The 12,413-nt window shown below is 40.6% G+C and overlaps 1 protein-coding gene across 4 annotated transcripts; it reads right to left on the bottom strand.

The window, feature by feature from the left end:
* Positions 1–1,162: 1,162 nt before the first annotated feature.
* On the bottom strand, positions 1,163–9,344 carry LOC127784646 (putative disease resistance protein RGA4). Of its 4 annotated transcripts, none has more exons than XM_052311990.1 (7): positions 8,907–9,339; positions 7,505–8,647; positions 5,936–6,943; positions 5,191–5,257; positions 3,463–3,953; positions 3,207–3,350; positions 1,163–1,765 (listed from the first exon to the last, which is right to left on the bottom strand). In XM_052311990.1, the coding sequence occupies exons 1-7, from the start codon at positions 9,198–9,200 to the stop codon at positions 1,703–1,705; spliced, it is 3,210 nt and encodes a 1,069-aa protein (XP_052167950.1). In that variant the 5' UTR covers positions 9,201–9,339; the 3' UTR covers positions 1,163–1,702. The 4 variants fall into 4 exon arrangements, with proteins under 4 accessions (XP_052167950.1, XP_052167951.1, XP_052167949.1 ...); XM_052311991.1 differs by having other exon boundaries at positions 3,463–3,947; XM_052311989.1 differs by having other exon boundaries at positions 1,167–1,765; positions 3,463–3,992.
* Between the last annotated feature and the right edge of the window lie 3,069 nt (positions 9,345–12,413).

Genomic DNA, 12,413 nt, shown 5'->3' with positions numbered 1-12,413 from the left:
GGCGACGAAGTGACAAGGCACACAGCACACTCGGTCGTGCAGCGTCATCGTCCTCCTCTTCACCTCTCGATCTGTGCGCGGATCGAGTTGGCCCGACGGCGACACGCGGCTACAGCGGCGAGGGGAAGAGGAAGGGGCCATGGCGAGGGGAGAAGGGTTGGGAGGAGGGCGGCCAGCCCTTCTCTCGTGTCGCTTGTGGTGGCCGCAACGGGACCTGCAAGGGGCTCAAGTTTCGGGCCGCCGGCGCCGGCGGCGGCTAGCCTCGCCCCCGTGGCGAGGTACATCGCAGCGCCCGATGGCCGCCGGCCCCCTCCTAGGATGGACGTCATGTCGGAGCTCTACGACGCGTGCACCATCTTCATCTGCATCGCGTTGGCGCTGCACGCGGCGATCAACTTCGAAGAGGATAAGGAAGAAAAGATAGGGGAGAGGGAAGAAGGGACGAGTGAGGATGACATGTGGCGCCCACGTGGGCCCCACCATTTTGTAGTTATTTTGTGTGTGCAGCTGACATGTGGGCCCACATTTTTTTATTTTTCCGAGATCAAAATTCCACGTAAACGCCATGTCAATGCCGCGTGGGATGGACACCTAGTCAAACCAGCCACGTAAATGCCATGTCAGCCAAAACTACCTTCCAAACCGCCGAGGGACCTCATTTGCACGGTTTTGACAGTTCAGGGACCGGTTGAATCTAGTTTTTCGGTCCAAAGACGAAAATTGGATTCGGTGTAAAGTTAAGGGACCTCAGATGAACTTATTCCTAATTAAAACCATCAGGAAAGATGGGCTTATCCGGGGGAAGTTTAGTCCAAAAGATTAGCCCACTGAAGCACGTCTTTACAGCCCGCGTAGAAAATACTTATACGGGCCAAATACACTGTTTTGGGCCTAAAACAATCAGGCCCCTTTTTTCTAAGAGCAAATTTCAGCTAACCCTCCGTTTTATTGTCGAAGTTGCATAAAACTCCAAGCATTATGACCCGTGACACATAATCCTAACTATTATGGTTCCGAAGTACTTTTATGAAACCTCACCCCAATACATATTTGATAAATATTTACTTAAAATTTTAAAACATTTATCGTTGATCGATTTCTTAATTAACGTTATCGGTTTAACTATTCACTACTTATAAAAAAATATCATTTCAGATATGCTGAAATCAATGGAAATTTAAATAAAGGTGGGCTCTTGTGAAACATTTAGACTATAAACTTGTAGTTATGTATCGCAAGTTATAATATCTGTGGTTTTTCAAAGCACAATAAAATGTAAGGTTTTATAAAATCTATTCTTTTTTTATTAAGATACATATTCTACCTTAGTTTCCGTTAGTATGTTTTTCAAACTGCTAAACGATACATTTCGTGCAAAAACAAAGTTGCTTTAAAATATCAAATAAATACATATTTCAAGTTTTAAATAATTAAAATTTAATTAATCATTAGCTAATACTCTCTTTTTTTCGTGCTTGTATTTAATCTTCATCCGTGGATTCTCGTACCGACATAGAAGATCGACCGTGATCAAATTCAAGTGTGTGGCGCACAAGTACATCGCGCGCTGTGCCCAACCCCCATTTCAATAGAAGAATAAAATTATTAAAAATACGAGAAAAAAAAACAACGGAAGCCGGTTGCTCAATTATTGAGGAGAGTGAGCGCCCGCCGCCGTTATCGCTGCCTTCGTTGAGTTAGTTCATCTTTTTTGCAGGAGTTCGGCATGCCACACCGCGCCAAATCGCTCATTCCGTGGTTTTCTCTGCAAGAGGACAATCGCAGTGTCACCTCATCAGAAAACACACAAAGAAAAATATAATTTTTTTTTCATGACGGAGCAAATAGAGACGCCCTGATCTGACCGAGTGAGTAACTGACCACCACCCTGTAGATGCCCGATACTGGAAAGGAAGCCCGCGAAACCGGAAAATAAAGGTAGGAGTAGTGTACTGGACTACGATTCGAATTCGATTACCATCGGGAAAAAGGTATGTTCGTACGCACGACTCTAAAGTCTAGATATGGATAGATATCTGTAATTCAAAAAAATTAGAACTATTATTTATTTTATTTGTGCCTTACTTTATTATCCAAAATACTTTAAGCACAACTTTCCGTTTTTTATATTTGCACAATTTTTTTTGAATAAGACGAGTGGTCAAACAGTACAAGTAAAAAGTCAAAATCCCTTATATTATCCGTCCAAAAAAACCCAATTCTTGGATTTCTGCGTCTAACATTTGACCATCCGTCTTATTGTTAGATGATAAAACATGAATAATATTTTATGCATGACTTATCTTTTTAATTTTTTTCATAATTTTTTCAAATAAGACGGACGGTCAAACGTTAGATATGGAAACCAAGGAATTGAGTTTTTTTTTTTTTGGGACGGAGGGAGTATTGTCGAAAAAAAGCCAAGAATAAACATATTAAAGTTACCAAGTTATCTGGGGAAGAAGAGAAGGGTATTGCCATTGATCATGGTGATTTTATAGTATAACAATATATAACGTTGCAGAGTAATTGAACATATACTTCCCCAGTTCATAAATTAATTTTTATAAATTTATAAATTTATTTGATGTTTAGGACGACTAAATTTCACTGATTGGTAACAAACAGATTCACAATAGACAACCTGTATACTAATTTCTTTTTTGCTCTTGCATTGTCTATAAATGGTTGATTTGTTCAGAACGTTCAGTATTGATAATTAGCACTTCCCAGTTGTTACCAAAAATTTGTCAAGATGATTTTATGCGCAGCTTCACAAACTATTAAGAGGGGGCCATTAACATGAGTTTTATGTCAATCAACGTGAAAGATGGCTAATGAATAGTATTTATGAACATAAACATACATATAGTATAATTTGCATGGAGTTGGAGGGGGCCAGAACCCACTTTGATCTCCATGAAGCTCCGGCACTGGTTTTGTGTATTTCAAGATCACTGATTGGTGAGAACTGATAATGTCAGCCTCTATAATTTTGGTTACCAATTTTTTTTCATTTTTTCTCCTTTTTTTTTTGGTATTGTTAGCCTGCATGATTTTTTTATTGATAGTTGAGACCTTTATATGTCACAAATTGGTGATTAGCACTAAGTATATATATGTTCAATAGCAGTGCATGAAATTTAATTCTGGCAAACAGCAGAGCATGCCTATTTACGTTCTGTTTGGTGGCAGTTTGTTCATACCTGTTGCGGTTTCTGCCTTTGACCAGACATCTTCTCTTCGGTGAGTTTAGCGAAGACCTTCTCATACCGAAAGTCAGATTTTCGTAATGTGGGGGACTGATCCCACTCACCAAATGGTGGCACGACCATCAGTTCATCTTCATCCTGTCCAGGTAAGAAATGCAAAACCAGCTATATATTACTCCTGTGTTCCAATCAAATGGAGATATATATCAAGTCACATATATATATTCTGGAATAATTACAATGAACGCACCGTTCCTTGATAACCAATGTGCTGTTCCCATCTCTGTGGGCTATACCTCCTGTAGGAAGAAGCGATAGCCTTTGCTGGCATCAAGTATGTTCCTCCGGAACTCCCTTTTGGAATTGACGAATAGACCACCGGCATTGAGTGAATTTTTGTATAACTTTTCTTTGGTGTCGACAGATCGGTCGACTGCACAAGAGATGCACTCCTGGCAGGTTTTGAGTTGGGAGGACGGGAGTAGTCTATTTTATCATCCCACCGGACCCTTTTCTGCACAGGTTGATCAGTCTCCAGGGTCTGAGCTGCAGCCATTGTTGGATGCGGTCCAGCCTTACCATTGTTGCTAGATGGCATCTGGGCCAGGCCAACCTGAGAAGCCATCGCGCCAGCTGGCACATCCAGCCGAGTCGGTCTGCGCAGCACTCCAATAAGTGAGGACACCACCGGCTTGACATATGTAGAAACATCAGTGCTGCTTGAATCCTCCCTAACTGCAGCTGATAGGAATCGTTCAGAGTTTTCACCAGATTTCTCTTCTGCTAGTTGCAAAAGAAGATGGATAGATATTTATTAGAATTTGCACATCGGTACGTAATTACAGAATAATGATTTTCTGTATGGGCTACAGTTAGTAAATTCTAATATCAGTTAAGTTTTAACAGCATCGAAGTTGGAGATAAAAACTTCTTTTGTGTTTGTGTGTGTGTGTGTAGATATAATGGTATATAGTTCGCATAATGTGTGTATGTAAACCCCCATTAAGACTAGTGGTACTATGTAACCCCTTTATTTTTAATCTTCTCATCAACTCTAATACTCCCCTCCGTTTCAGGTTATAAAACGTTTTGACTTTTGTCAAAGTCAAACAACTCTAAGTTTAACTAATTTTGTAGAAAAAAGTAGTCATATTTTTAACAAGACTAATATATTATGAAAATTTATTCAATTATAGATTTAATGAAACTATGCTGGTGTTGTAAATATTACTATTTTTTCTATACAGTTAGTCAAAGTTAGAGTAGTTTGACTTTAACTAAAGTCAAAACGTCTTATAACCTGAAACGGAGGTAGTATCAAAGATAGTCCGCAATGGATTTATGTTATGAAACAACATATTTCACTACATTTTATATATATATAAAGGATATGGAGAGCACCGATATGATACGATGTTTGCAAAGAATACAATATTATATAACAAAATTTACAAGGCTGAGTTCTTTGGTGGAAGATCTCGACTCATCTCCCTCGTTTTCTGCGAAAACGTTTTTCAAATTACTATATGATGTGTTTTTTTTGCAAAAAAAATCTATACGAAAGTTGCTTTAATAAATTATATTAATCTATTTTTCAAAAAAATATCTAATACTTAATTAATCATGCGCTAATGAGTCGTTTTGTTTTGTGATAGAGAGGGATTAGTTCCCAACTTCAAGTAAAAACACAACCTAAGCTTAGTTCCAGACTATATTATGCAATAAAGGGATTGCAGTCATATTATTTATATGATGATACATCTATAAATTCATGGAACATGCCCAAAGAGCTCCATGAGGACTAGAACACGATAAAAACACTCAACTAAATTAACATAGGAAGTTTCAAAATATTCATTATTCCTTGGTGGCACAAAATTAATAGACAAATTACACGACTTGAATGCAATTTCGTATATTTATTATGAAAATGTATCGAAAGAAAAATTGTTTATATAAACAACTCAAGCAAATGTACCAGTTGAGCACTTGGGTGGCAAAGTAATATTTCCATGCAAATTTGCAGAAAAATCCATTGTAATTTCCTGAAAATAATTTTCATGAAATCTAAGTTAGAGTAGAGATGGAAATAATGAATTAAAAAATACCTCAAATCTCGAATAAAAAAGTACCTCAAATTAACCAACATTTTTTATTATTATTCCTCAATAAATACCAAACAAGTACATGACAATCTAAATACTGCCTCTTCAATATCTTTTACATGTAATTATGTTCTCTAGTTGTATGTTAGCAAAAAAAAAGCTTTAAATCAATATATGCAAAATAATTCATGATAGTGATAGCAGGCAAATTGAAATAAAAACGAAAAGTGTCTTCTGCAAAATAATTCATGTTAGTGATAGCTAGGCAAATTAGAAAGATGGTCTTTTGCAACTATAACCATGAAACACGTGATATTTTGAAAAGATGTATTTTGCCTAGATATCACTATGACAAGTCAGATCATTTCATATGTTCTGCATGCATGGATGATGTGATCTGCAGAGAAACTTAAACCATGTTATTCTTTTGGTCTGGGTCTCTTTACATAAACAGTTTTCTGAAGGAGTTTGAAGTACCTATTTTAGTGTGGACATGGTTGATTGGTAAAAGTATACACAGTAGATCAGTCACAAAATCAAAATATCAAAAAGAAAAAAACACAAAAAACCTACACTACATTCTGTTTAGTTGCAGAACCATGTATGTGATAAGATTACCTTCTTACTGTCTGCAGAATCAGCAGCGTGTTCACATGTTTGGAGTTCACTCCCTCCAATATCTCCAGAAAAAAATGTTTTCTTGAGAACGTGCCGTAGTTGTTGTATCTGATTGAAATCGATACTCTCCCCAATATTTGACAAATTAATATACTCTAAATTTGTAAGATTTTTCAGAGATTCTGGCAGCATCTTAAGCCCAGAACAACCTGATAGGTTAAAGGATCGTAGGTAACAAAGATCACCAAGAGATTCTGGTAGTTGTTCAAGCTTGGAGCATTTCGACATGTTTAGATTTTCTAAGCTTGCTAAGTTACCAAATAAATATGGCATTTCTTGAAGATCTGTGCAACTAGAAAGGTCCAAAATTCGAAGTTCATGAAGTTTCCATAGATTTGGGGGTAGCATAGTGATTCCATAACAGTATGATAGGTTGAGATTCTCTAACCTCTTGAGATCACAGACAAATGGGGGCAAGTTTACAAGTTTATCACATCCTTGTAGATTCAAGTATTTTAATTTTTCAAATGAGCCAATTGAAGATGGTAACAACTCAAGAGAAGTTTCTGAAAGATCCAATACCTCCAGATTACTCAAACTAGTTAGCTGGGTTGACAATGACAGAATCCTTGAATATGAAACATCCAGGTATCTCAGATGCCTCAATTTGGTAATGAAATCCGGTAATTCTACAATACAACAACCACTAAGATCCAAGACACGCAAATGATTCAGTACTGAGAATGCCTCTACAAGAAGCTTTTCTGACTTACAGTTCTTGAAGTGTACTGCCCTTGCACTGCTGAGCAGACCTTTCCGGAGTGCTGATTGTCCAATATCATTGTTCACAACTCCATAGAAGACAGGGATGTTTTTTCTAAGGCTACTGGCCTTCTCTCCACCATCCAGAATTATGAGATCATCACGGGCAACATACATTGCAAAGTCATGGACCAAGTTATGAATACGGAGTTCCTTAGATTGATTGGTGTCTCTGATTCTGGTGGCCTGAAAAAAGAAAAACTTTGTTACACATTGATTTGCTTCAAACCAACCACCTTGTTCGAATTTGGGTTACTTATCAGTCTTGCGATTTTGTATAATCCCACAAAACCATGCATGAAATGTGTAATCCAAAAGAAATATACACAGTGAACAACATCACTGAGTCCATTATATATGATGAATTTTCTTTTCGTGGTACAGTTAATGGCTAGAAATCAATAGTACATTTATACCAGCATCTGCTTTCTACCTCCCTTATTTCATGCCGTATCAGCTATTCAGCTCCAACTTTCTATCTTAGCCGACATATATACCTCAAGACTCAGGCAGATATATCACAGAAAAAAAACAAATATTTATGAACAATATATAGTTTTTCTTGTCTTTTGAGAATATATAGCATTTTATCATACTAAAAAACAAAATGAGTCACATAAATGACAGTAATAGAAAAAAAACTATTTTAAGGGACAGAAAAATATATTATTACTATTCATGCCAATTTATATTAGCACTATCTCGAAACATAGCCAAGGTTTTGGCTCAATATATTGAGTAACTTACAGAGGGCTTGTATCGGACTTGAAGAAAAGATATCGATAGAAGTTGCTGGATGAACATCTCTCCTTGCACATAAGCAGGTAAGGTCCCATGCTTCGACCCAACCATGTCAAGTGCTATCCACTGTTCAATAAGTTTCTCCCTATCAATTATTGTTCCTTTGGGTATGGTTGATAAGTATGCAAAGCAAGATTTTAAAGCCGAGGGCATACATAGATACATTTCACTGAACGATGCAAGTAATTCAAACCCATTAGGAAATAATGTTGGTAATTCCCATATTTCTTTGTCTCTTGCATATAACCAGGCCTCCTTATTCTTGTTACGAACCAATGAACCAAGAGAATAAGCTACAGCCGGTATGCCTTCACACCTTTTCACAATTTGCTTCGCAATTTCAGTGAGGCTGCTGTTTTCATGTCCATCACCAAATGCTCTTTGACAAAATATTGTTGAACAGTCACCTTCAGATAAAGGGCCCAACTTGTATGGTGGAACTGTGTGTATTAGCTCTGCAGATATTTCACTGGAAGTAGTCACAATGATCTTGGTTCCCTTCTTTGTACCCCTCAACATTTCCTTCAACTCTGCAATCTGGTTTTCCTCTGTGCTAAATAAGTCATCCAATACTATCAAATTGCTTTGGTCACAAAGAACTTCTTGAAGACAATTCCTTTTAAACTGTAAGTTGTTCTGAATTTGATTCTTTGTGGTATCTACTGATTGGTTAACTTGTGAGATAATACTGTTAGCAATTTTGTTAAGATCCAATTTCTTGTCCAAATGGACCCATATGCGCTGATCAAAATTCCACCCTTCTCCCTGTTCATGGAAAATCAATTTTGCTACAGCTGTTTTTCCCAGCCCCGCAAGGCCAACTATCGGAATGATGGGTAATTTATCCACATCATTTTGTAACAATAGATTTTTTATATTTTCTTTGTCAGTATCCCTTCCAATGATTTCAGTTCTATGAAACAGAACTTCTTGCTCATTGGATTTGTCAAGATTGGATAAGCTGTGCTGCAGTAAACTAAATACAGAAGTATCTTTTGTTGATTGATCTAACTTTCTTTTCAGTACCCTTATTCTTTGTGATCTACTAAGATGGCAGAAAAATGGAGCTGACGAACACGATAGCGTTCCCTGCAAATTATAATCTAAAATGGTCACTCGAACGGCATTTACAAATATATAATCATCATATTTTTACAGAACTACAAAAAGATTATTGTGGCATCCAAGGATACTGGCATAAGAAATACTTCACTAAAAGAACCCATTTTCCCCTTTTTTTTATTAAAGAAAACAGTTTTTCCTTGAGAAAATGCTGATTTGGAATGAGAAAAGACAAGTTGGTAATTCTAATTGTTCCCCTCCATAAATGGATGTGCCGAAGCCGAACCTCTGAAATCCTGGAGCCGTTCCTTTGGGATCCGGCGCCGCTACTGTCCTCAAACTCATCCAGCAAATCTTGGATGCCGTAAGCAATCTGCTTGATCTTCCTCATCCATTCCTGCACCTCCGCGCCCATCTTGAAGTATTTCCCTTCTACGGTTAGCAGCACATCTTGCAACCTCGCCAGGGTTCGCTTTACATGCGCCATGTCCTCGTCTATGCTCGAGGGCAGCTCCAGACGGCCAGCACCGGAGGCCAGCCGGCGTAGAAGCCGGTCAACGGCAGCGCCGGCTGTGGCCATACGGCACCGGTGGTTTTCTGGACTTCTGGTATTGTATCGCTGGATGGAGAAGATGCAAGGCAGAGGATTGAGGAAGACTGGTCCCCGTGGAAGTTTGTATATCGTCAATTCGTCACGCCATATGCTGCGGGGGATTTTATTCGCTTCTCCCTCCGTGCAGAAATCTATAACGCGTATTCTTCGTTTTTATTACTGGTACTCCTAACTACCGTGTTTTTCGTTTTACACAGGGAAAATTGAAACCATGTTATTATAATTTTACAAAATATAAGATATACCATCCTGACCCACATGTCATTGACTCATGTGGGTCAGAGACTAAAATGAACTAAAGGCACGTGGACCAAGAGAGAAGAGATGAGCTACCAATTTAGTCCCTATAACTATAAGTACCTCCAATTCTTAAAAATTAAAAGGGACTAAAATGGAGGGACTAATGGATTAGTCCAATAAACCAAACAAAGCCTATAATCTAGCTATAAACATATGCCGAGAAGATAAGAGAGAGAGAAACAGCGGGCTACAAATTTGTAGCCAGCTGCAGCATGGACTCTAAGACACAATGCGCGTATGATAGGTGGGATTATATATTAATAGAATAGTTTATATGTAACTATTGTATGAATTGCTTATTAAATTGATTATAAATTATGTGGAGCTAGTAGATGGATGTACTAAATTTAATTCACTAAAACATTTATCTTATAGTCCTAAAAATATCTTAATAAAATCATATATTTATTAATGTATATTGCAACAAAAATACTCCCTCCGTCCCACTCAATAAGCACGAATTTTAAGATTCTAAATCTTTAAACATTTGATCACTAATTATTTTATTATAGGTTAATTTTTATTAGATAAAAAATTAGGAAAAAGTACAAATTACCCTCCCAACTATCGCCGTCGTTCGAATTACCCCCTGAACCACAAAACCGGACATTCTTCACACCCAACTAAGCAAACCGGACGAATTATCCCCTCGACCCAATCCGCGGCGGTTTTGGTCTACGTGGCGTACGCGTGGCAGTCCAGCCAATATTTTATTTAAAAAAAAATATGGAGCCCACCTGTCATACTCCTATTCCACTATTCCTCTCTCTCTTCTCTCTCTCACTCTTCCTCTCTCTTCTCTCACTCTCTGAACACGCACTGTGGCAGGCGGGGGACATGGAGCGACGGCGGCGAGGAAGGAGGGGAGCTTCGCCGCGTCGGCCGCCACGATGGAGGGGAGCTTCGCCGTGTCGGCCGCCACGGCGGCGGTCGTGGCTACCGAGGAAGGGGCCGCCGAGACGGCCTCCGTGTCGACGTCACCGTCGTGGCCAAGGAGGACACCATGCTCCGCGCCGCCATCCCCATGCGCTAGCGCGTCGCCGTCAGCATCTGGCTGCAGCGAGGCAAGCGCGGCGGCGAGGAAGGGCAGCGCAGGGGGCGGGCGCGAGCGGCGGCTTGGTGGCGAGCGGCGTTGGAGGAGGCGAGCGCGGCGGCGAGGCGAGCGGCAGAGGGGGCGAGCGTGGTGGCCGAGGACGAGTCCTCCTCTCCTCACCGCCATCCCCACCCCTCAGCCACCGCCTGCAGCGTCGCCCCCACCCCTCAGCCACCGCCCGCCTCTGTCCTCGACGCCCCGAGCAGCCTCCGACATCGCCCGCCGCCATCCCGCCACCCTAAGCTCCATCCGTCCCCGCCGCCGTTCGTTCGACGTGCGCCGCCGCCTATCCGCCATAGCCGTCGCTGCCAGCGCCCGAGCGTCGTCCTCGTCGTCGTCCTCCACTCCTCCATCACCATCCTCGTCCGCATCACCCTCATCCCCTGCCGCCGCCGACTCCGCGTCACCTGCCCCCACCACCGCTCTGTCCCCCGCCTGCCGCTGCCGCCGACACTGCTCTATCCCCTGTCTGCCGCCCATGAGAGAGAGAAGGGAAGAGTGAGAGAGAGAAGAGAGAGGAAGAGTAAGAGGGAGGAAGAGTGGGAGGAGTATGATAGGTAGGTCCCACAACTTTTTTTTTAAAAAAAAAAGAATTGCTGACTGGAAAGGACTTTCACAAGTATTGCGAACGATTTGTGTCAAATTTGTTTGAAATTAGAGGAAAATCGACGTCTCGAATTTCACAATCCAATCGATATGGTAGAGCCTGGTTCTTTCCTCGCACAGCACTGTGTTTATATTGATTCGGTCTTGCATCACGTACTAAGGTTTTTTAAGATTCGTATAATATTAAAATGTAGCATATATTAGATGTGGCTACTGAACTTCTTCAACTGCAGCCTCAGAAATGATTATTTCGAGATAGTTACCTCAGTTCTAACGAGAAAAAAGAGAGAGAGAGAGAGAGAGAGAGAGAGAGACATAGTTCCCTCCGCCTTCCGAGAGGTCGATGATCACAACTCAACCGACATGCAGCTTGCAAGAACCCGCCAGCAGGCAGTTGTCGATCTCGTGTCCAGCTTCGACGTGTTCTTTGTCCTTTACTAGAGTGTACAGTATCGTTCAAGGAAAGCCACTGCTGGACCTGGACGGAAGGTACCACAGCTATACAGCTATGTGTTAAATATGTGATCCGAATTTTAGGCCTATAATATATTTGGATAAGTTTTCTAATAGAACTTGACTACTATGGCTTCTAAATTTCTCTTATATATATCCCTTATAAGCTGCAAGGGGAGGGTACGACAGTCCAATGTATCCCCGACGTTTGTATCTAACTCCTCTATGGTGATCATTACGGGTCAGCACCCGTGTGTCAACGGGGATACCCGTAGACCGGATATAGAGGGTATTAGGATCCGTTGATACGAGGATCTACGTAGTACGACATTAAGCAAACAGAAGACAAGGATTATACTGGTTCAGGCCTCTTGGTAGGTAATAGCTCTAATCCAGTTGGTACGGGATTATATGACGGAAACCACAGATTACAAAAGGAATAACAGAACTCGATGATACCGACGAGACCGTAGTCGAGTTGGTCCGACTGGATCTCCCGGCGACTTGGCTCCTGTTAGCTCTGTCTTCGTAGGCTGTGGGGGATGTGTTGGGAGTGATATTCGATGTCTTAGGTCCTGCCCAGGGGGTCCCTTATATACTGCAGGTAAGCTGATCTTCAAGTAGGACTCAGAGATATCGGACCTTTCATGATATGGACAAGACCTAATCTTGTCCGAGTAGAACTCCTTTCATCCGTAGATACCATCCTTATCACATGATAGATTTCC

Source organism: Oryza glaberrima, chromosome 9, assembly GCF_000147395.1.
Source record: "Oryza glaberrima chromosome 9, OglaRS2, whole genome shotgun sequence".
NCBI classification, from domain to species: Eukaryota; Viridiplantae; Streptophyta; class Magnoliopsida; order Poales; family Poaceae; genus Oryza; species Oryza glaberrima.
This window is presented reverse-complemented; position numbering and strand designations above follow the sequence as displayed.